The sequence below is a fragment of the Phoenix dactylifera genome, chromosome 6 (genome assembly GCF_051530095.1).
Source record: "Phoenix dactylifera cultivar Ajwa chromosome 6, Ajwa_hap1_PhDact_Kaust_v1.1, whole genome shotgun sequence".
Taxonomy (NCBI): Eukaryota; Viridiplantae; Streptophyta; class Magnoliopsida; order Arecales; family Arecaceae; genus Phoenix; species Phoenix dactylifera.
The window spans coordinates 31196590-31222138 of record NC_143195.1 but is presented as its reverse complement, the minus strand read 5'-3'; the positions used below and the strand labels follow the sequence as shown (position 1 = coordinate 31222138).

At 37.9% G+C, this 25549-nt stretch overlaps 2 protein-coding genes across 4 annotated transcripts; one reads left to right on the top strand and one right to left on the bottom strand.

Annotated features, from left to right (window-relative positions):
- Positions 1 to 491: 491 nt before the first annotated feature.
- On the bottom strand, positions 492 to 1662 carry LOC103716902 (histone H3.3-like). Its single transcript, XM_008805099.3, has 2 exons — positions 1525 to 1662; positions 492 to 1427 (listed from the first exon to the last, which is right to left on the bottom strand). The coding sequence occupies exons 1-2, from the start codon at positions 1594 to 1596 to the stop codon at positions 1089 to 1091; spliced, it is 411 nt and encodes a 136-aa protein (XP_008803321.1). The 5' UTR covers positions 1597 to 1662; the 3' UTR covers positions 492 to 1088.
- An 8153-nt stretch (positions 1663 to 9815) lies between these two features.
- LOC103716903 (lysine-specific histone demethylase 1 homolog 3-like) lies at positions 9816 to 24338 on the top strand. 3 transcript variants are annotated; one of them, XM_088723636.2, is made up of 9 exons: positions 9980 to 10135; positions 10337 to 13115; positions 14428 to 14569; positions 14975 to 17491; positions 17593 to 17686; positions 21270 to 21757; positions 21874 to 22590; positions 23076 to 23150; positions 23438 to 24338. In XM_088723636.2, the coding sequence occupies exons 2-9, from the start codon at positions 10384 to 10386 to the stop codon at positions 23501 to 23503; spliced, it is 6831 nt and encodes a 2276-aa protein (XP_088579762.1). In that variant the 5' UTR covers positions 9980 to 10135; positions 10337 to 10383; the 3' UTR covers positions 23504 to 24338. The 3 variants fall into 3 exon arrangements, with proteins under 3 accessions (XP_038982600.2, XP_088579762.1, XP_088579763.1); XM_088723637.1 differs by having other exon boundaries at positions 10019 to 10135; positions 10444 to 13115; XM_039126672.3 differs by having other exon boundaries at positions 9816 to 13115.
- Positions 24339 to 25549: the final 1211 nt, after the last annotated feature.

The window sequence follows — 25549 nt, the reverse complement described above, 5'->3', positions numbered from 1 at the left end:
ATCGAGCCTTTTTTTTTTTAACTGAATTTTTTGTGCCTCGATTTTTTGTTTTCTTTTCACAACTGAAACACGAAAACCCGCATAGTCTTAACAGCTCACGTGAGATAAGAGTCAAAGGTCGGGTCAAGGTCTGGACGAGGGAGGGTGAGTTGACCCATAAATGAACTAATTGGACCCAGATAAGATATCATTAGCTTAATCTGACCTAATTCATTGCTCCGCTCCAAAGAAGCTCGAGTCAAGCTCCATCAAATGCCGCACAAATCAGACTTAAACCAGCAACATTAGCTTAAAATCAGTTTCAAGCCAATCAAAAATCAACCCAACTCGGTCAAATACAGCTCCATAAGACTCGGATATATTTCAATTATATATTATACATTTCATTCTTCGGATCAATTAAATACTAATTTAACCTTAAATAATAATAACAAGAAAGGAGACAAATGCTGATCTCATTTAACAATACTTTTGAGTTTTGATCCGGTCAAGTTACAGAATTGAGTAACAATAACGTCCCAAACCTTTAAAACTGATTAACCTCTTCTAATGGAAATTGACATGAATCCTACCAGACAAATGTACTAGGAACGGGCGGCGAGACAGTTGCATGTCATGTCAATTGAGCACCCCGCCCTAACTTTCTACGGGACAGGGCCTGCGACACCAAAATCTAACTGGCCGACGCAGTTCAGAGACAGGCCATACCTGTCCCGACCACGAGACATCTCATATCACCATCATGACAGGAGATCCGGCCATGGACGACAATTTCCCAAATCAAATTCATCATGGCATGTCGAACAGAACCCCAAAAAAACCCAACGACCTCTCATTACACTTTCTTGGCGTTGCAAAGGCTCGGTTTTTGTCCGCAAAATCAAACAAATCGTTCTAACGATTAACACTTCGAACAAGAAAAGAAGCATCGCCATAGTCTCTATTTCCAATGTTTTATCTCTAAGATAAACATATACATCGAAACTATTTTTTTAAATGGCAAAAGAAAGAATAGATAGAGAGACACGAACGGAGAACAAGGAAAGAACGGGTACGGGAAGAAAACGAGAAAGGGAAAAGAGGAGTCTCTAAGCGCGCTCGCCACGGATGCGGCGTGCGAGCTGGATGTCCTTGGGCATTATGGTGACGCGCTTGGCATGGATGGCGCAGAGGTTGGTGTCCTCGAACAGCCCGACCAAATAGGCCTCCGCCGCCTCCTGGAGAGCCAAAACGGCATGGCTCTGAAACCTGAGATCCGTCTTGAAGTCCTGCGCGATCTCCCGCACCAGCCGCTGGAACGGCAGCTTCCTTATCAGGAGATCCGTGCTCTTCTGGTACTTACGGATCTCCCGAAGCGCCACCGTCCCCGGCCGGTACCTGTGGGGCTTCTTCACTCCCCCGGTAGTCGGAGCCGACTTTCTCGCCGCCTTCACGACGAAATCCAACAAAGAGGAGGAAAAAAGATTAGACCTTTGAAAGAAAAATTTGTCACCAAGTCGGCGAAATCAGGGAAGGGATCAATACCTGGGTGGCCAGCTGCTTCCTCGGAGCCTTGCCGCCGGTGGATTTGCGGGCCGTTTGCTTCGTACGAGCCATGGAGGAAGGCGGACGGCTAGGGCTAAGGTTTCAGGTTGTTAAAACCTCGAGTCTCGGAGAGGGAGTAGGAACATGGGATTTAGTGGAATAGAACCGGCTACGAGGGTCTTATATATAGAGAGAGAAAGGGGACGGTGACGTGGGTCGGCGGTTTTGGGAGCGGGGCCGCCTGTTGCTTAGGAATTGGATAATCGGACGGCTGCGGATTTCTCTGGAAAAGCAGTCGATCCGTGTGCCTTTACCATTGAGTCGGGTTTGGGGAGGGGTTTACGAATCGTGTCCGCGATTGAACCGGAGAAAAGAGTCAGGAAACGATCTGAACTCGTACAGATTAACGACATCAAACATGGACAAAGTCCTGGGGAAGGACTATGATTCTGTGAATGATCCAGACCATACCTGATTCGCTTATGCTGTGTTTAGATGGGGATTAAGTGGGGCGAGGGAATAACTGTTAGTAATATATTATCCAAATAAACAAATAAATCTAAAAATTATAATTAATGAAAAATCTTAAAGGGAATAATATATGTATATATTATTCGGCATCAAAGTAATTCTATTTCAATAAAAAAAAAAATCTATTCTAGCACAAAATAAACCTATTCATTTAATATATTTAAATTATAAAATTGTAAATATTACAAATGTACTAATATTAAATTTAAAATAAAAGTTAAAGGTACTTTGACACTATTAGTTAGTGGATATAATCATTAGAAATCACACAAATTCCAATTTTTGCAAAAGCCTAAGTGCAAACTTAAATTTGTTGTTACGAATTAACCAATTTTCAAATTCTCCGTTTGAAATTTTTTAAATTAATAATAATTGATTACTAATTTTGTGCCAGCAAATTAATTATTGTAATTGAGATCTAAAATGTCAATTCAATGAATTATAAGATTTATTACCTTATTAGAATAATTGATTACTAATTTTGTGCTAGAAAATTAATTATTATAATTGAGATCTAAAATGTCAATTCAATGAATTATAAGATTTATTACCTTATTAAAATAATTGATTTAGATCTAATAAGTCAATTTAATGAATTAATTATTATGTATTAACTAATTTCCGAATTTTCCTTATTACCTTTTTAAAATGATTTACTGAATTATATATTACTAAAAAAAATAAACAAGCATTTCTTTGGATTGTTAGCAATATATTGTCTAAATAAACAAATAAATCTAAAAATTATAATTAATGAAAAATCTTAAGGGAATAATATGTGTATATATTATTCAGCATCAAAATAATTCTATTTTAACACAAAAGAAATCTACTCTAGCACAAAATAAACCTATTAATTTAATATATTTAAATCATAAAATTGCAAATACTACATATTTATGAATATTAAATTTAAAATAAAAATTAAAAAAAAAGCCTGATTGAAGGCAAATCGAAGCGCGTAAACGCTGTCTCAAGGAAGTGTTTGCCCCCACGTACGTACGGGTCTTCCGGCAATCTTCCTTAGAGATACGACGATCCTAAACTTCTTCTTCGGTACGTCTCGGAAGAAGCCAAATCAAATCCGATCGAACTTGCAGATCCAGCGAAGAACGGAATAAAAAGAATAAAATAAATTAAATATAATTGCAAAAATGAAAATCAGAAGAGGCTAAGAGGCAGAATTTTTTTTCAGAATTTTTTTGATATTTTTTTAAATTTTTTCGTATCCCAAAAAGATGAAATCAAGAAGCATTTATTAGGGATAATTGTGCCGGGGCAAATGGATCGTTTTGCGGATGCATTCGTGCTTTCCGTAGATGCGCCCGTGCTGATTTCGCGAAATTGGAATAACGAAAGCGTTTCGCGAAATTCAAATAAAAAAAAAAACAGCAGCGGGCGCCTCCATCAATAACCCCCATACCCTTTCTCATTTTTGGCTTTTGTGCCGGCGGGTTAGCCTATTCCCATGCCGCGACATGTAGGAGGATATCCCTCCCACTCAGGGGATAAGCCTATGCATGAGGATGGATGGAATAGACTTAGGCCCTGTTTGGGGGAGCTGTTGGCAGTAGAGCTGTTGGAAATAGAGCTGTTGGAAGTAGAGCTGTCTGAAGTAGAGCTGTTATAAAAAGCTGTTTGCTGTTTGGTAACTACATTTCTAAAGTGCTGTGGCGCTTTAACATGTGTTTGGTAAACAAACTGAAAAAGTACTTTTGTGTGACAAAATGACCATAAAGGACATTACTAGTATTATAAAACAGAGCATAATAAAATATAATATGTATTAATACATAAAAATATGATATAGTATAATATTAATATAATATAATATAATATTATTATAATATAGTACTATAATACTGTGTACTATAGAATAATAATTTAATATAATAGTAAATTATTTAACATAACATATCAATATATTATGGTATAATGTAATATAACATTATATTTATAGTATAATCAATAATAAATGTATAAAATATTATAATTATTAGTGTAAATTCATTTTTCATCCTTCTGATGACCATTTGCAGTTAACCAGCGGCAGTCTCGACGGAAGGAAGCCAAGACGGACGCACGTTGCCGTGGGCGGACGCCGCCGCTCAAAAGGGCACCCCACGATTTCCAATATCATCAAAAATATGAGCATAAATTAATTTTCCATAATATAACATAATATTAAATTATTTAACATAATATATTAACATATTATGATATAATGTAATATAATATTATATTTATAGTATAATACATAATAAAGGTATAAAATATTATAATTATTAGCATAAATTAATTTCTCATAATATAATATAATATTAAATTATTTAACATAACATATTAATGTATTATGATACAATATTATATTATATTTATAGTATAATACAATAATAAAAATATAAAAAAAATTAATTAATAGCGTAAATTAATTTTTACTCTTCTGATGACCATTTATCTCCCTAACAAATTTTCTTGCTAGATGATAAAATTGGTTAAACAATTACTAATATTTTTATTTATTTATTTATTTATTTTATCTTCTTTATTTTTTTCATTTCCTTTTCTTCTTTTTTTTTCTTTTCTTTTATTTTTCTTTTCTTCTTTTTCTTTTCTTTTCTTTTCATTCTCTTCTTTCTTTTTCCTCCTTCCCGAAGCTTCTCCCCTCCCTTCTTCCTCCCTTGCCTCACTTATCCCGCATGGTCATGCAAGGGGCGATCAAGCTCCCGGCGGCGCGACGACGGGAGGATGGGCGACGAAGCCGAAGAGAGAAGCTTTGAGGAAGAGGGAGAGCGGTCGGGGGAGAGGGAGAGGTGGTTGGGCGAGGGAGAAGAGACGGAGGGAGTCAGGGGCGGCGACGGGGGAGAGGGAGCAGCAGAGGAGGATGGAGAAGAGGAAGACGATGTCGGAGGCGGCGGCGGGGGAGAGAGAGCGGTAGAGGAGGAGGGCGTTGGCGACAGCAGTAGGAAAGAGGGAACGACAGAGGAGGACGGAGAAAAGGCGGAGGGCGTCGAGGGCGGCGGCGAGGGAGAGGGGGCGGCAGCGAGGGAGACGGAACGGCGGCGGAGGAGGGAGAAGAGGGGGAGGGCGTCATGGGCGGCGGCGGGGGAGATGGAGAGGAGGGGGATGGGCGGAAGAGGAAGAGGAAGAGGAGGGTGATGGGCGGAAGAGGAAGAGGCGGTGGATGGGCCACTTTGGGAGGAAAAAAGGATTTTTAAATGGGGGTACTTTTGGTAAAATAACAGCTTTCTGACAAAGCTGAAAACAGCTTTTGGGGGGAAGCTACAAATTAGAGCTTCCCCCCAAAAGCTGTTTTCAGCTTCCCGCAAAAGCTGAAACAGCTTTTCCGAAATTTTACCAAACATCTTTTTTTGTTTAAAAGTACTTTTGGAGTGCCAGAAAGTGCTTTTTGGCCCTCCAAAAGCTCCCCCAAACAGGGCCTTATCTACTTTCACATCTTAAGTCAATTTGTATTTTACACTCCTACTTTTTCTATCTGTCAAGTATAAAAACAATGGGAATAATTTTGTATTTGTGAAAAAAATCTAAATCATCATGAAATCATGAAGTCATAATGCACTATATTCCTTCATCTTTTGGCCTCTCACTTATTCCTTCAATTAAACTCCAAAAACCACATATCTCATGACAGGAGAGGGAATAAACCTATCCGTTCTATAGTGCTCAATTTTTCTTATCCGCTTTAAAATTATTCTGCAAAAAATGCAGCCTAAGTCAAGTCAATGCGTAATTCGATTCGATATGATGTAAAAGCACGAGTGAATTAGAATTCATGAAACATTATTCAACTTATTCTTGATGAATTTAGTATTCGGCCGGCTAAATCCCAACAAACAAACATATAAAAAATTGAATTTAGAAAAGCAAAACAGCAGAAACTTCGAACTAGTCAAGGAATTATTTCTTTGGTTTGTCCACAGATTAATTGAGGTTTAGGCCTTTGTGCGACAAATCTGCTTCAATTTTAAATCGATTTGATTTGAGCAGAATCAGGCAAGTAATTTTTCTGGTTTAATTTGTATATTAATCATAAGTTTTTGATAGTAATCATGACTGCTTAGACTAACGATATTTATGATCTAAATTTAGTTTAACTAGTTTAGGATTTAACTAATTTATAGTTATATTAAAGCCGTTGATAGAAGAACAATAAATGGCGACATTTCTCTCCTGTGAGAGCCTGTTCACAATCTCATGGGCTAATTAGGTTAACATGACCTGAAAAGAAGGATTTGTGTGCTATATATTAAGCATCCATGCTATATAAAAACGTCCTAAAATAAATGATTTTTATTATCTCAGAAAATATCTTGTGATGTAGTCTATGTAAAGAGTTAGTCTCTCTCTCGGCTGCTTAACAAACCTCATTCGATGAATCAGGAATCTAATAATCCCTCGTTTTTGCCAAAGTGCTTCTTGAGGATCCATCTCTATATACATCACTAAATTAGAGTTTGCTTGTGGATTTCCTCTAGCTATTGACACTTGGAAGGGGAAATATATCCCATAAATCCTCATTTTAGTGCCTCCAGAAACTATGATTTGTCTGTATGTTCGTGTAACCTTGAATATAAAAACCTTTTGAATGTTCAATAGGGGGAGGGGGAAAAGAGCTGGATGTTAAAAAAGGGAAAAAGAAAAAGCTTGCATCTAAAACAAACTGTTGATGTGGAAAACCATATAAATTAAGTCTGAATAAAAATCACATAAATATTATCTTTGTTTCGGTAATTCATTTTTTTAATTAAATATAAGCTTTCCACTTAAGATATATTAGAACTTATGAAAGCAGTGAATATTCACCCATTATCAAGGTAAGCTTTCTTTTATCAAGACTCATGCATTACCAGGGCACTTCAGTTAAATGATTTTATGAGAATTGATATTTTATCCAAGAATGTATGCTATTGTTTTCTTATACACATTAGAGCGATTTGGTACATAAAGAGTTTTTATCAAAAACAGAGTAAAACTTTGTTGATGTATTGTAACAAAAAAATGGATGTAGTTACCACATGGAATTAGATCTAAGGCCATGAAATTAGTTTTAGAAGGAACTAGCTTCCTATTGGCTTCTCGCCAGCTTTAGTAGTATACATATGCATATAAATGCGTATGTACATCCATATATACATGTAGGTATGTATGTATGTGTGTGTGCATATATATATTCACATATACATGCATGCATGTATATATGCATCCTTGCTAGGATTGATGCGTGCGAGACACATGCATAACTCGCCATAAGATAAAAGGAGAACATGTATAATGAGCCTCGGAAAAAAATTCAAAGTGATAAAGACCAAATGGGCATTGAGTAGAAGTCAACTAAAGGCATCTAATTAGAGACCAAATATGCAAGAATGGCCATAAGAATGTTGACATGAAATAGGTCAAATGGAAGAATGGCAAGGATTTCAGCTAATTAAATAAGGATATCGAGCTGACAGTTGGTGCGGAGCAATCATGCTGAAGAACGTGTATAGTGAGAAGAGAATTGGTGTCAGTTACTATAACTGTTAGGAGGGGATGCAGACGTGGATGGCAATAGCCATAGCAGATAGTTATTTTATTTTAGTATATATATTGGGATTGTACTTTATATGAAGCACCATTCGACAATTAATTCAATGTATCTTTTTACCTTATCTTAGTTTTACTCTATTAGTAGTTCTACTATAGGAGTAGTTGTAACTTAAATTTCTGCCATAGCCCAATACTACACTTTTATCGTAGCCCAATGCGACGCTTTTATCTGATCCATCTTCTTTGAATTTGCAACGTAATGAAAGTGAAAGTTCTTAAAAGTCAAGGTACACGGACCATATTACTCTCTATCCTTCTTTCCATCCCCATCATCATCTTTTCAGTTGATCAAATGTCAGTGGCACATTTGTACACATCAACCTTGTTACTGTTGAGACTTGACACATTTCTTTGCCAACCAATCGAGTTCCCAAGTGCTCGCATGAACGAGATAAAAAGATTTAAAACTTGAAATTTCCATATAAAATATTAAGGGCCTATTTGAGTAATCCAACAGGATTAGGATGAATTTCCTGCTGGATTCATAGATTGGGCAGCCTGTTTAACTATGACTCATATCAATCAAACACTTTCTAGCCATAATCACATGGGAAAAAAAAAAAGATCCCCATGAATCTTTTTTTCTCCTTGTAGATTAACAATCCAGCAAGCTAGGAGGCCATTAGAAGATGTAGGCTAGGTAGGCCAACAGGTTTAATTCCTACAGAATCCAAACAGCTCTACGTAATCTTGCTATTGTGTTTTTTTGCCCTGTTTAAAATACTCGATATAACTTGTGAGTCCAATAATCTCTTTCCTTGTCTTAATAATACCAAATCTAATTTCCAAATAAAACAACATATCTTGGATATGCCTCCACCTTCTAAATCTAATTAAATTTATTGGGTGCAAAATGACCAAACCTCGAGTCCTTAAGGGCTCGTTTGGTTCGCGGAAAAAGAAGGGGGAAAGTGTGGTCAACGGGAAAGTAATAAGATGCCTCTTATTTAGTTGGAGTTTTCAAAGAAGAGAGAAGGGAAAGTTGTATTCCCATGGGAATGTGATTCCCACATTTCATGGGAAAGTCTTTCCCATGAGAAACATGGGAAAGTTACTTTCCCATGAGGTGGGAATCACTCCATTTTTACTTTTTTCCAAAAAGTCCCTTCAGCATTAAAGAAGCATTAAAGAGGCATTAAAAATCTAATTTTTATTAAGGGCATAATAGGAATTATATATAACTTTCCTAGGAAAGTGGATGGCCAACCAAACATAATCACCTTGAAAATTTGTCACTTTCCCATGGTCAACCAAACATGCCAAAAGTACTTTCCTAGGCATCCTTTTTCGAGGAATTTGTTTTCTAGGAATCATATTCCTATGAAGGAAAATGCTTTCCGCGAACCAAACGAACCCTAAAGGACCTCCGCAGCTGCTACCCTGCACTTAAATCCATCACCCCCACAGAGAATATTAGCATCACCAATCTTAGATTAAGGCATGGAAAGAATTTCCATCAACCACTTCATGTGCAAATTAGAGTTTCAGTAAATGAGGTGTCCATATTGGGAGGCAAAATACAAGGTGAAAGTAGGGTTCATTTATAGTGTGCTTGTCAATGATTGCACAGAAGGGCAAACTAGATACAACCAAGATCCAATGCTCTTTCTACTATGTAAAACTCAATGTAACTGTGATCTAAACCAATTTTTTTATACTTACGCCATATCATGTTTTTATTAGATATTTCAAAAGTTCGTTAGCAGTTATCTTTTCCAAAAACAGATAATAGTAATCTTCCTTCCACTTCTCTCTTTCATGAAGGTGAAACTCGATATCGGCGGAACTCGGTTATTATGTGATTCTATTTGTAATTATACACATCTAAAAACTAAATTAAGATTCTTAAAATTCTGTTTGTACCCACCAAATAGACCTTCATCATCCTTCCTGTGCCTCATACAGACTATTGTAGTCTCATTTGGTCTACATCATCATGTAAACTTTGGAGGATTTCTTTGGCTTGATATTTAATTACATCAATTTTCTAGTTTTATAAAAAAAATAGATTCATATAAATATGCCTGTTTATTTATTTATTTATTTATTTAATTTTCAGAAGCCTTGCTACTCTGCAGTTTTTCTCTGAATCACTCTTCTTCTTTGAACGTATGCTTAATATCAAGCTGCCCATCTCTCATAAGAATCCTCTTCTCACAAAACAGCCTCAAAAAGAAAAAAAAGGCAGATGGATAAATACAAAAAGAATCCACAGCCTGGAAGACTTGTATAAGAAGCACAAACCCAACTCCGAAAGGAATCACCGAAGGCAACCCCAACCCCGCCCTCCTCCCTCTCTCCCCCTTTCTCTTATAAAAACGGCCCTCTTCTTCGTCCTTTCCTTGCTCTATCTCTTTCGCACTGTTTTCCTCCGACTCATCGGTCCTCCGAGCGCCGAGCTGCCGATATCCATCTGAGGTCGCCCAATCCGCCTCGCTGTGCCGCCTCCGGACGCCACTATCTCTCTCAGGTCAGCTGCTCTCTCCCCTCGTCCTCTTTCGAAAGATTTGTTTCCATCGTTTCTTCGTCACAAACAACAAGGCTGAGCTTCCTCCAAACCTCTTCCCACCTTCCCTTCGTTCTGTTTTGTTTGGTGGGTTTGTGAGTATTTGGAGGTTTTCGGCTCTTGGCGTCGAGAAAACTAGAAAAATAACCATATGAATGATGCAAGGTGTTTTACAAGAATCCGGTTTTGGTGGCTCTTTCGATGATAGTGGCATGGTAGGGTTGGGAACCACGGAACTGACCTATTTGAAACCTTGTTCCAAGAGCTTGAAGGTGGCTGATGAGGCGGAGAAGCAGCAGTATGGAAAATCATTGCCTTCGGTAACGATGGGAGGCGAATTGGATGACGCTGAGCGTCCTCTTGGATCGCTGTTCAAGCTGAAGAGGTCGCAGGTGGCGACGAAGGGGAAGCCTCTGGTGGTAGAAGCTAGGGCAGAAAACCCTAGGGATGAGAAGGGGGATTCTGGTGAGTTGTATGATACATTGGCTAGTTTTAGGAAGAAGGTGAAGGACCCAAAGAGGGCTAAAGGTGCTGGCGATGCGGGATCCGGAGTTGAAAAATATTCTTCCTCTTTGGATGGGGTGGAAGTGCCCGACTGGGTGGAGGATTCAGGTTTAGATGTGCCACTTGAAGATGCAGTAAAATCTGGAAGCAAAATATCTCAGAATGATTTGGAAGAGGAAAATGAGAAAAAAGGAATTTCAGGGCTTTATGAGAGTTCCGACTGTTCTTCAGATGCGAGTCTGGAAGATCCGCTTTCTTCTTTTTTCAAGAGAGCTCGTTCAGGTTTGGCAAAAAGAACTTGGTCGGTTTCTAAGAAGAGGAAGACAGCAGAAAGAACTGCAAGTACTGAAATTGAATTGAAGCGACGTGCTCATGAGAACTCAAATGATTCAAGTTCACCAGTGGTTGAGGTAACCCCTTCATTGGATGGCAGGTTATGTTTACATTCTGATGGAGCGCAACAATGTCTCGTTGCCAGATGGCAGGGTAGAAAACCTCGTGGTGCTTCTGTTGCAGAGATGAAGGAAGTTAGTGCTGCAGTTGTTGAGGGCATGGATCAGACTTCTAATGATGAAATGTTGGAAGAAAAATTGTCTGTTGTCTTTGGGGAAACCCTCTCTTCTTTGGCTCCGAAAGAGCGGGTCGGAAGTCAAAAATCCCTTGAGTCAAGACATAGTTCCAGCAGAACTTGGAAAGAATCACTTCCTATTCAAGAATCTCCTTCTATTTCCCATCTGGAAGTTGGAGTAGAAAGTGCAAGGCATGATGCTGATGGTTTTGACAGATATGCTGAAAGGGATTTAGATAATTTGGAACCTTCTCTACTTCAAAAAGAATTGAGTTCTGATTTGGTTCTGGAAACAAAAAAGACAAGGCCTGCAGCAACCGAGGAAGATGGATTGGGTACATTTATAGGAGACAGCAGTAAGTTGAATCAAACTTCTTGTGAAAACTCAGATGATATGCTGCCTCACCAGGTGAAGGATGAGTTGTTGGGGCTGGTGGATAGCTTGAAGCAATGCTCAAACGGGAATACGAGTCACTTGATGCATAAGGTTGATGAATTATCAGCTCCTGAGCCCATTTCAACATGGACGGGTAATGTTGTTGAATTTAAACCATGTTCTCAAAAAGTTATTGGCAGGAGGCCCTCAGCATCTAAGGATGTAACATTTGAACATTCTGATAGCACCCGTCTTCTAGTTCAAGATTCAATTACTGTGCAAGCAGCCAGGATCTCAGAGGAATGTTTAGAATCTGGCAATGCTTTGAGTCGAATAATTGGTGGTGCTCCTACAGGAAACTCTTTACTCCAAATACAAAAGAAGGAAATCATAGAGTGTTTAGATAATCAGTTTGATGATCCATGTGAAGAAACAATGGCTAAGGATACCATCATGAGAACTGACAGTCTAAATCTACCTTCCAAGGAAGCATTTGGAAAACCATCTCCTCATAATGATAAGGTATCTTCTGTTTTAAGATGCAAGCAATTGACAGAAGCTGATGGCTCCGACATTCTGTTAGTCTCATCCTCTGTAAATCTGAAAGAGTCTTTGTGGAACTCTCTAGATCAGAAATGTGAGCCTCCTATACCAGAAAAGATGGATGTTAATCCTGATGACCGTTTCAAAGAACAATATGATACTCTCTCACATTGTGTATCATTGTCAGATTGTGGTATAAAGGCAGAAGATATTCATGACTATGATGATAATTTAAACCTGCCCAGAGATGTTCCTCTATCTGTTAAGTCAGAATGGATGCCGGTCATCATGCATCTAGAAGAGAACTTGGGACATGGTAATAGATTACCTCAACCTTCCGACGTAGATATCACAGTTATGACTTCTCAAGTAGATAAAAAATCAGCTCTTTCTTCTGCCATCAACTGCAAGGATTTACCTGTTACTGGTGAATCTTTGGACCAATTTGTTGAAGAAAACTTGCTGGAAGATTTAGTTGATGCATCCAAAGAGCCATCTGTTGCAAGAAGTCCACATCTTCTTGTCACCAAGGATAACAGTACTTGTGCAGCCTTTTCTAAGGCCAATATGTTGGATCTAAAAGAAACCTATCACATTGTTGCAACTGTCGTGTCAGATCATGATAATGCAGATAATCAGTCAGTGGTGCCCTGGGTGGTGCGGAATATAAAAAGGTGCAGAAATGTTGACACCGCATATGAGGGAGATGTTGACTGGGAACTGATGCATGAGCAAGGATCGTTTACAAATACCCCTGCATATGATGGAGACCGATCTGTCAGAGCAAAGGATAAATCTGATTCACATTCGAATATTCTGGATGAGGCAAGTAATTCTCGTACAGCAGCAGTAGCAGCCGGGTTGAAAGCTCGTGCCATGAGTCCAATTGAAAAGATCAAATTTAAGGATGTCTTAAAACGCAAAGACGGTCTTCAAGAATATCTGGAATGCAGGTCTGTTAAATCCCCTTCATTTTAAAGTTGGTTGTTGTTCCACATGATTTTCCCATTGAAAAGTTGCTTAACTTTACAATGATGTTTCTTAGAGTTTAAGTTTCTGAGTGGGTAATAACTTTTAACATGTCCTCATTGGCTACATTGGCTTTTGCATTGACTTATATGATGGCACTGTATTTTTAATTCTAAATTCTCATGTTTTTTAGGAAATTTGGTTTTCTTTTATCAATCATTGTTTAAACTCTCTTACAGTTAAGCTGTGAGTTTTATATTCCCTGACATATTTGATATGTCTAGTTCAATTTTTTCTCAGTTCCAATCCCATGATCAGTGAAAGCGTACATCTCATTAGTACTATTATTTGGTAGGCTAGTTTGATATTTTCCCAATAGTCTAAACCAAATCGATTGTTTGGAATAGAACATCTATCCAGTGTTTGAAGGATGTAATTAGAGTGAACTGTGCACCATGGTTTTTTGTCAAGATAATGACCAAGCTGAATATCGTTTGAGAAAATGTTTCACACTTTTCATCTTTTGATGGTTGTTTGTTGGAATATGCACTAACGGGGATGAGCCGTCATTAGGAACCGCCATGGGATTTTTGTTCTAGGTCATTCTTACTAAATTGTTGTCAATGGAGCTGAAATTGGAGTGACATGGTGAACAATATGGGTAGAATGATAAAAAAAACATCATTGCTGAAGGTGAGTCATCAGATTTCTTGTATGTAAAAGTAGTTTTAGCATTTATAGCTTGTTGTATAATTTGAAGGATAACGAATTGGGTACAACCTCTAAAATATATTTTTTATATTTTTTACGGCATTGAGCTTGACAAGGAATACTAACCTATGAATATGTTGAAAATCTCTTATCTAGGCCTTCCTCAAATAGCCCTGCTTAATCTTTTTTTCTTTCAATAATGTTTATCTATTTATCATTCTCATGGTGAATTTCTGCATGCCAAAAGGTAATAAATTTTTGATAACAATTATAATTATGAATTGACACAGAATCTGTATAATTTCCTTTCTCCACCACTTTTTTTCATGTTTCATATGCTTTGACATGATCGGTGTTAATGATCGAGATGTATTCTAATTAACATCTTCTCTTAGTAGCACAGTCTTTGAATCTTTAATATTCTTTTTCTTCAGACATTTTCCTCATTTTAACTCAAACAATTTGATCTGATGTGGCTTGTGATCATCTACAGCCGTAGGACTACCTAGGTTTTGCATCAGTGGCTTTTTGACTTGATGATGATTCGCTAAACATGCCTGAATTTGTTTTTGCATTTCATCCCAGGAATTTAATTCTAGGTCGCTGGAATAAAGATGTGAAGCACATATTGCCTCTTGTAGATTGTGGTGTATATGATACCTCTTCAGAAGATGAATCACCCTGTGATCTTCTCATTCGTGAAATTTACTTGTTTCTGGACCGCAATGTAAGTTTTCTTTTGTAGCATCCACATGTTTCATGATATTCATTTTTATTAGTGAGTTTGAGTTCTGACTTACACAAGTCACTCTTTTCTTTTGAAAATTTCATCATATGACTAGTTCTTCATTAAGTTGTCGAATCAATAATTGTGATGGGCAGGTGGCAATTGATAGTTTAATTATCACCAAGCTTGATATTGAAAGACTGGCTTAGGGATTTTCTTTTCCCTTTAAAGAAAATTTAGTTATTATTTTTTTAAAAAACTTGTACATTCCACTCATCTTTCTCAAGCATAACCTACTTTGCAGTACATAACCATATTTATTTCTGTGTTTTACACCTCTTCTTCCATTTCAAAAACAAGATCATTATAGAGCACAGAATTTAACTTCTAACAAGCTCCTTGCAGGGTTATATTAATACAGGGATTGCATCAGAGAAGGAGACAACAAATCTGTGTGGTATACCTCATTCTAAAGTTCCAAAGAAATTCAAACCTAACAAAACTAATGGGGTGAATACAGCTGGTTCTGAGCATGGAATTCCCTCTGTTCAAAGTCAGTTTAGTATTTCTGAAAATTTTGAGATAAAGGAGAATGATATGCCCTTTGTAGTTCAAAAAACAAAATTGAAGCTTGATGCTGAAGCTAGTGAAAATAATAATCTCCAATCACCTTGTTCGGGATCAGAGTTATCCTCTCAGGTGAAGTCAAAGGAACAAACAGTTGGCTGCATGGAACTAGATGTGCAGTCTGCAAGTAGAAAATGTGAAACAGAAATAATCAACAGTGTTAAGGTTGGAGATGATATGTGCATGGATTGGCATTGCAGCCCGAGGAGTGGGTATGGCAAAGTCGTACCAGATAACCAAGGGATTCAGCGCAATGATCGACAGGCAAAACCACATGGTGGTTCAATTTCTGTTTCATCTTCTATCTTTGGTCGTGAACCAAATCCTGATGTTTCTGTGAAGCAGATAGAAGATTTCTCTGATATGCATCAATCAGTAGAAAGTGAAAGAGAAAATATTGCATATATTGAAAATATTGGGGCCCGTTCGACTGAAGTACACTCTATCAAGGTGGATAATAGTACTGAATCTGATTTAAAAGTTCTCAAGAGAATTATAATTGTTGGAGCTGGTCCTGCTGGCTTAACCGCGGCACGCCATCTGCAACGCCAAGGTTTTTCTGTCACTGTTCTAGAGGCTCGTGATAGAATTGGGGGTCGTGTGTATACGGACCGCAAATCACTTTCAGTTCCTGTAGATCTTGGTGCCAGCATTATCACTGGTGTAGAGGCTGATGTTGCGACTGGAAGACGGCCAGATCCCTCCTCTCTAATTTGTAGGCAGTTAGGACTTGAATTAACTGTTTTGAACAGTGATTGCCCTCTTTATGATATAGTCACAGGTCATAAAGTTCCTACTGAATTGGATGATACTCTGGAAGCTGAATATAATAGTCTCCTTGATGACATGGTTGTACTTGTTGCACAAAATGGTGAAGGTGCAATGAGGATGTCACTTGAGGATGGACTAGAATATGCTCTTAGAAGGCGTTGTATGGCTCAGTCAACATCAGTGGCTTTAGATCAAGTTAAGTTGGTCTGCAATTCTGGAATGGTGAATACTGTTATGAATCCTCCCATGGCCACTGAAATCACCAATGGTGCTGAGGACAGTCCTACTATGAACATATTGAGTCCTCTTGAGAGAAGAGTGATGGATTGGCACTTCGCGAATCTGGAGTATGGTTGTGCTACCTTGCTTAAGGAGGTATCTCTTCCCTACTGGAACCAGGATGATGTTTATGGAGGATTTGGAGGGGCTCACTGCATGATTAAAGGGGGTTACAGCACCATTATAGAAAGTTTAGATAAGGGACTTGATATTCACTTAAACCAAATTGTTACAGAAGTCGTCTATGACATGAAGGACTCAGGTGAAGTTGGCCAACATCAAAACAAAGTGAAAGTAAGCACATCCAATGGTGGTGAGTTTGTGGGAGATGCAGTCTTGATCACCGTGCCACTTGGTTGTCTAAAGGCAGATACCATTAAGTTCTCTCCTACTTTACCAGGTTGGAAACAGTCCTCAATCCAGAGGCTTGGTTTTGGTGTGCTGAACAAAGTAGTGCTAGAGTTCCCTGTAGTATTTTGGGATGATACTGTAGATTATTTTGGGGTTACTGCAGAAGAAACAAGTCGGAGGGGCCAATGTTTTATGTTTTGGAATGTCAAGAAGACTGTTGGGGCTCCTGTTCTTATAGCACTTGTGGTTGGGAAAGCAGCTATAGATGGACAATTTATGAGCACGTCTGATCATGTAAATCATGCTTTGATGGTTCTTCGTAGACTTTTTGGTGAAGCTGCTGTACCAGATCCTGTAGCTGCTGTTGTAACAAACTGGGGCTTGGATCCTTACAGTAGGGGTGCTTATTCCTATGTTGCTGTGGGCGCATCTGGGAAGGACTATGATATTTTGGGGAGACCTGTTGCAAACTGCTTATTTTTTGCTGGCGAAGCAACCTGCAAAGAACATCCAGATACCGTTGGTGGTGCAATGTTGAGTGGTCTTCGAGAAGCAGTTCGTATTATTGACATCTTCGGTACTGGCAAGGATCATGGGGAAGAGGTTGATGCAATGGAAGCTGTACAAAGACGGTCAGATAGTGAAAGAAGTGAAGTCAGAGACATGTCAAAGAGACTTGATGCATGCAAACTTTCCAGTGTTCTTTGCAAGAACGTAGATGACATGCATGGCTTGCCCACAAAGGAAGGCTTACTGAAAGATATGTTCTCTAGTGCAAAGACTACTTCTGGACGATTACTTCTGGCAAAAGAATTGTTATGCCTTCCTGTTGAAACTCTCAAATTCTTTGCTGGGACCAAGGAGGGACTTAGCACACTCAATACTTGGATCCTTGTAAGCTGATTCCTCTTTTAATTGTTACATGTGTGAATTTCAGTATCAGGTTACTAAGATCCTTGAATATCTGAACACTGTTCTTTACCATTTTAAATTAGGATTCGTTGGGCAAAAATGCTACACAGCTCTTGCGTCATTGTGTCCGCTTGCTTGTGCTTGTATCAACGGATCTTCTTGCTGTTCGTTTGTCTGGTAGGTATTTTTCCAGCTGATGTTTTATTTAAGATTTCAGTAAAGCATGAATTTTCTGCATCACTAAAATAGAATTAATTTGCTCTGCCTATCTTGTAACTTCTAAATGCCTCATGTTGCATCCATTGCTCTTCTGTTGTCTATTATGTAATTCTTGTGATGTTCATGTAGATCTGTAGATTCTCTCAAGTACTCATTCCAGTGAACGGTCAGCATGCTGGTGAAGACGTGTTTATCTTATCCAACTTTAGTGACTAAGTGAGGAACAGTAGGGGAGGAATGCGAATATAAGTGGAGACGTAGAAGTTGCACCAATTAAGTACAAAGTGATCAATAACTAATTAATAAAGTATGGGCCTATGGATTGAGGATATGTGGAAGCACCCACAAGGAGAAGTATTTAAATTTGTACTATAGGATCATGAAAAGGAGCAAAGCTTATAATTGTGACAAAGGAATTAACAAAACTTGCTGTTAAACGTAGTCCTACAGTTGCTATGGAGCTTACTCCAAATAATTAGGTCAAGGTTAATCGTTGTAGTTAGTTTAGCTTGAAACAATTTTTTGTTCTCTAGTTAATACAGTCATTTGGGGTATTGCTTCTTTAGCATAAGCTCTCATCTTCAGATCCCATCATGTATATCAAATGATCAAATGCCAGGGGTTTACCCTTCTTTTGGTCTTTAATAAAAACATGCAAGTAAAGTACGACGTATTGGCCTGAACTAGGCGATATGGGGCGTGCCGTATATCCAGTATGGGTGGCGTACCAACACTTGGTATGCCAAAAAAACTTCGTACTGTACTGTACCGACACTGTGCGAGTGTGGCACTGGTACGTGGTCCGATACCGAGACGGCGAACCTTGCATGCAAGTGTGACTGCTCTATGGAAAACCTCATTGAGTGGCTGAATGCTTAAAGAAGATATTCTCTTCCATTATTCATAGGAAAGGTTCTCTCTTTTTATCGCCAAGGATGTGATGATTTGTGTTTGCTAGTGTTGGCTTTCAAAATCTTGCATATCTTTGTTAATTCATACAAAAAACTTGGATGATTTTCAAAATTTGAAATCAATCATACGGCTGCTTTTGGGGCATCTGATTTTGAAACCATGATTTTATCCTCTACTATATTTGAAGTCATTGAATTTCTAGAATTGAGAATTGTAAGAAGTGTTTAGCTATTAAAAAAGATTAATGGAAAAAAGTAGGATGATGGGGAGTGAAACACGAATTCAAAAATTTCTTCTTGAAGTAGAACCTGTTTTTGTGATTTGAGGTAGGAAATTTTGTTGCAAAACCAAAAACATGATGGTATAAAAACATAACTTGTAAATTCAAGCAGAATGTGGAATCACGAAATATCATGATTTTGTAGTACATTCTGAATATAAGCTGAGAGCTTGTAGCAAAACTCTGATATTTAAGTAGCCTTGGCAGAAGGCTTAGCATAATCAATATTCTTTTTCTCCTCACCTTGAGGAGTTCTTTATTTAACGCACAAAGGAATAGATAGAACTAACTTGTCTTCCTCAAGCTGTTGACTCCTTATGAGTGCCATTTGATAGGTATTGGCATTGAGTAATCTTTAAGCATAGCTGCAGTAGTTAAATTTTTGCAGCATTCAGGACATGTAGACACCAAGACATGACACTCTTTGGCACCCCGAAAATGCAGTGTTATGCTTATGTTAGATAAAAGTATTGGCACTCGGAACGATCATTAAGTAACTAGCAATAGGCATTTGAAGTTGTGACATTGTAACTTAAAGTCTTTCTACTTGTTTAGATTTTTAACAATGTTAGATTAATGTTTCTAGACACTTCTTAAGTGTCGCACTCGTTCCCTCTCTCTTTAATCTACTATTGCATTAAATGCTAGTTTATACTACTGACATATGTATGTTTTTGTGCACTCTCATAAATGTGCATAGGAAATGTTCTTTAGTTCATTTTCGTAAGATTGCTATGAAATTATATTGGAAATTCTATGCTATCGAGGTTGCTATCAGGGTAGCAATGTACCATGAGCATATTGCACACAGGTCCAATATCATTCCACATTGGCCTAAACCTCGGCAATACATTGCAACACACCTTGACACAAGTTCACAAAATTAATCCATTCATGTTTATGCTTATTTTCTGGTGTCAAAACAGATACAAGCTTACTTAATTTAGAGTAACAAATAGGTTGTTAATCTTGAAAGAGTAAAACATGTTCAAAGTATTCCATTTGCCACCTAAAAATTATTATCAGTACATAAGCTTTTTGCTTATTTAATCTTTATGTCTTGATTGATGACTGAATAAATAAAGCATATATGAGCTACTAATTGATAGTATTACATTGTGAAAACTAGCATAAGTTGTGAACAGTAGTTTTGTTACAGTTATTGAAATTTATGTGCAACGAGGATTACAAGAGGCAAAGAGACTTAGGGTCTAGAAAGAGGTGGGAAAGGTGGACAAAAAATTTGGAAAAATTTGCAGTAGCTCCAAAGGCTGCCTTTAGTGGAAACAATTGACAAATGAGGGTATCTAAAGCTGATCCCAAGTAGCTGGAATAATGCTTGATGGTTTATTCCTTTTGTTTTACCTTATGAAAGTTTTAAGTGCCTTACCCAAAAAAAAAGAGGTTGTAAGTGAAGGAACATAAGTGGCTGGGTAGCTTTCTTTCCAAGATGGGACCATCCCCGCACGACAATATTTCTTGGGAAGTACAAAATGTGCCTGGTTGATCAAGACATTTAAGCTGTTAGTCTTCGTGACATCAGTGAAATTGCTTATGGTGATGCAAGTGAACAAAGAGATATTTGGGATTGATGAGAGGACTTGAGTATTGCATGTTGAAGTGCTTATTTTTCTGCTCCAAGAATTTTAGAGGGATCACAAGGAGGGTAACAGAGGTCATACTCTGCATCCCCAGGAAGTGTTTAACTAGCACCTCTCATGGATATTCTGCATATGTTCTACTAATTAGAAATATGGGATCTTGTGATGCACAACTACTGGAGAATCTTCATAAGGTCATGTAGTAATAAATAATATGACCTGGACTGAGGGCAGGTAATCTGATATCTATTTGTTTAGCGTACTACTTTTATTATTTCATGTACAATATTGGATTAGTGAGAAACTTTTGTCTTTAAATACAGTAATACTGTCAGTTGTTTTTGTGAACAGGGAGCATGCATTTCTTGTTTTGACCCAAAACGCTGTGGTTCATTTGGAACATGTATTTTTTTTTAATTTTAACCAGTCAAATAAATGCTCTCTATAGCATACTGTAGCATGCTTTTGCATATTTTTCTGCCACATCATGTCTTTTTCAGTTTTTTAATATGCAAGATGTACCTTTTAGTTAACAAGCATTAGATTTTCTTATTGTATGTATGTATGTATGAATGTATAGCATTATCAGACATATGGTTTTGAAATGGTGGTATTGATACATTTTGAACTATGAAGCAAATTTATTTGATGAACAATTTTTTTTCTTTTTTGAAGTTTGTTTTGGTTCGCACGCTAGTGCTTTTTAAACCTGTTGTCAATTTTTTTGTGTGTGTTTTCACTGTTGTAGGGATTGGAAGGACTGTAAAGGAGAAAGTCTGTGTGCATACTAGTCGAGATATCCGTGCTATAGCAAGTCAGCTGGTCAGTATGTGGATAGAAGTTTTCCGTAAGGACAAGGCCAGAAATGGTGCGGTGAAACTATTAAGGCAAATAACAGAATCAGAATCATCGATGGTCAGATCTAAAGATCTGATATCAGGAAAGCCACCTCTACATATGGCTAGTGAAGCATTGGATAGTAAAGGCAATTGGCAGGTTCCTTCAACTGCTAGAACCCATTCACCTTCCAGAGCAAATAATAAGAAATTTGATAACAGGATAGCCAAGTTAGAACCTTTAATAGAAATAAATTCTGAGGTTAACTCATCATGCTCCCAGAGAGTGATACAGGGTATGGAATCTATGTTGGAGAATAATGTGGTAATGACTGAAGAAGCACCTGCAGCCTTTGCTGCTGCTGAAGCTGCACGTGCTGCTGCTCTTAAAGCTGCTGAGGTCCCTCTTTTCCTTCTTCCATCATCAATTAGAAGTTATTCTGTTTTCTCATTGAGTATCAATATTCTTGTTCTACCATCAACTGACTGAATTTAGATATCTTGTGGTTCTTGTAGGCATATGCATCTTCAGAAGCAGAGGTTAGTGCATGGCGCGATCTTCCAAAGATACCATCATTCCATAAATTTGCAAGACGTGAACAATATGTACAGATGGATGAATCTGACATAAGAAAGAAATGGTTTGGTGGTGTTCTTGGAAGGCAAGATTGTATATCTGAAATAGACTTGAGAAACTGCAGGGTGAGAAATTGGTCGGTTGATTTTACCGCCTCCTGTGCGAAGCTTGACAATTCAAAAATGTCTGGTGATAACTGTACAGAGAGGAGTTATTCAAATGAAATGGTATGCCCTTCAAATCTAAGAGAACATTCTGGAGAAAGTGGAGCGATAGATAGTAGATTGACAAAGGCATGGGTTGATACAGATACAGATGGAAGTGGGGGTGTCAAGGGTTCTCTTGCCATTGAGAGGTGGCAGTCTCAAGCAATGGATGCAGATGCTGATTTTTATAGCCATATGCACATAAGGGACGAGGAAGATTCAAATAGAATGTCAGATGTATCCAGTGCTAGGCACCAAGGGCAGATGAGAGGAAGTTCTGCCTCACAAGTTGCAGGCAACAGATCATCATTTGATGGTCAACCAAGAGGAGCAGACTGTATTAAACAAGGTGTGGTGGACTATGTGGCATCATTGCTTATGCCTCTGTATAAGATAAGGAAGATTGACAGAGAAGGATATAAGTCTATAATGAAGAAAACTGCTGCCAAGGTAAGCTCTTGTTCTATTCTTATCTCATGTAAAATTAGGAGGATTTAGGTCAATGATTTGCATTTTGCAATTTTGGCATATCTTTGCTGTATGTACTCTACAGGTTTTCGTATTTCGTCATTTATAAGTTCTCGGAGAAGAGTCCTTGTCTTGCCAAGTTTTCATCTATATGTCATTTTATTTCTTATGAGTATGTCTGTAGACTCTGGTTAAGTTCTGATTGTGCTATCTTCTGAGTCTGCTTATGCTTATGCCTGTCATGTACCTTTTCTGCCAACTTTGCTAGTTCATTAGATGAGTTGCGATATGTAGTATGAGATTCAAAGGTCATAATTTTCATCACATCTAAGATTATTCATACTAGTTATCATTGGGAACTAGGTGTGGAAACATTGAAATTATTGGAAACACCCCTTCCCTCTTTCTTAAGTTTGAACTGTAACATTTTGTGACATATGTTTATTTTCTTTGCTCTGATTTTTCAGGTCATGGAACAATGTACAGAAGCAGAAAAAGTGATGGCAGTTTATGAGTTTCTTGATTCTAAGCGGAAGAACAAGGTCTGCACTTTGTTCTTTGACCGAAATTTTCCACGTTGCTTCATGCAAAAACCTACTTAATCATGTTTTTTTTTTAATCTCCATAGTAGCAACTACTTTTATTGGCTGTTTATTGTTTTTGCTATGTTGTCAATATGCTGGCCTTTTTTTTGGTGTAGTTATAATATCCTTGTGCTAGACATCTGAAATTTGTCCTCTGACCTGTTGTACATTTTCCTCTCCAGAGTGAGTACTTGGCAGCTACAGTTTGTCTTTTGACTCTGACTGTTTTATATATATTTTTGCAGATTCGATCTTTTGTGGACAAGTTGATTGAAAGGCATATGGAAATGAATCAAAAAGCAAAGTCATGATGCTTCCAATGGCTGTCTTGGAAGCAAATCATCTGCAAGTGATGCCTGTTATTTATAACTTGCATCCTGTTGAAGAACCAAAATGGCTTATGAGCTCTTTCTGCAGTTCCATGGAATCAGAAATGCTTGCCAGTCGATTGTCTGTTTTACAATTTTCATGCAGAACCCATAAATTGTCAATGCTGAAATGCACTCTAGGATATGGCACAAGCATCTAGTTGAAAGCTGTCAAACCATATGGAGCAACTCTATGGACCTTTAGCATTCCAAGATTCATGGAAAATCAGATCTTTCTCCTTCAGGGACAGTCCCTTGAGGACTTGCACGAGCCTCTTTCTTTCATGTGCTTTGGGGTTCACAAGGATGCTTCAGAGGAAGGAGAAATAAAGTCATATAGGGACTTGGGTGACATTGGTTTCTAGTGCTGATCTTAAAGCAACAGATTTTTTGCCTGACCATTGGTATTATGTCGAGGATCAATTAGATTCAAGTGCAGTTGTTCCATTTGGTATCAACCGGAGCTTGTATTCTTTATACAGATTAACCCTATTCTTTGTTCAAGGATCCCATACATGAGGCGATCTTTTTCCTCTTTGTTCATCTCTGTACAAAAAAAAACTGACAACTTGCATAACCTGTTCATCCCTCTTCTGAAGTGGTTCATTGCTCGAGTTTTGTATACAAAAAAAATTAGTCCAAATTGTACTTAATCTAACTTAATTGTGGGTTTGTAAGATGGGACCCCTCATTTCTTTGTTCTCATGCAAATAGACATTGATCATAAAATTTCTTGTACCATATATTAATTGACAGTTTAGATATTTTGGTCTTGCCAGCTTTCCTCTTTAGCTCTGATTTAATTGAATAATGGATTTTATCCTAAATGGAATATCACCTAATCTATTTTCCTAACTCCGGCATCAATAGCAGTTGTGTGAACAGGCTTGTTTTCGTCGTCCTCTTTCCCAACAGTTAGAATGGTGAAATTGCAAAGAACAGGTTGAAAGGTAGGTTTCTGTTGATGCTGCATTACTGACATTTTTAAACTTTTCCTCATTTATTCCAATGATGCTGGATTTGTATGAATGCAGTTTATTAGTCAAACACAAACGCAGCATTTAGATCGCATTCGCCTGCCATTTCATAATTGTCAACAAGGATTCTGGGCCTAAAGTAGGTTTGATTTTGCAATGTCCATTCTTTATGGGGTTTGCCTATAATTTCCATGTTTGTTTATGCGGACTTGACAAGGTTTCTTTTAAAAATGCTTACAGTCGCAATGTCTGCATTTTCTTCAGATGATGGGGGCTCCACAGCTGACTAAAATAACCTGTTACTTTTACATGTTTTTTTGCTGTGTCAAGGGACTACTTCAATATAAAATTTTGAGTTTACAGTGATGTTGAATTTCACTCCATGTGTGTTTTGCTATGGGACTTGCTGTTGATTATATTCTCTTATGTCTCTTTGCTGGTTGTGTCCTCTTAAGCAGACGTTCAGTTCTTTTCCTTGTAGACCCTAGCACGACATTCTCTCTGTACCTCCATGACCATGGTATGACTCGTCTTTACAGCCTTTTGCCATGACACTGGTGCTTTGGTGGATTGAGGCAGCATAGGGTGAGCATTATCTCCAATTTTAATACTTGCAAGCTTTCTCAATGTGTGATCTATACTTGCTTTTCTAAAGCTTAACAATTTCTGAGCAGAATCCTGAATAACTTCTCGTAACATTTGGGCACTGAACAAAACGATAAGCTTTATGTGCGAGACAGGTTTACTCTCCATTCAGTGCTCTCTCCTGATGCTGTAAGCCTTTACATTTAGCCCAGCACGCAATTCCTTTGGTTATATTAATATTGCACAAGCCACAGTTCGCTGGTGACATAAGCAAGCGTGCATTATTGCTGGTGATTATTATACTGACACTTTTGCCTTGTTGTAGAATAATTTGCAGCTCATGCTATGCAAAATGCTAGCAATTTGTCAACGACAACTTTTGCAAGCATGTCGAATATTGTTTTCTTGATATTACCTTTTTAAGCTT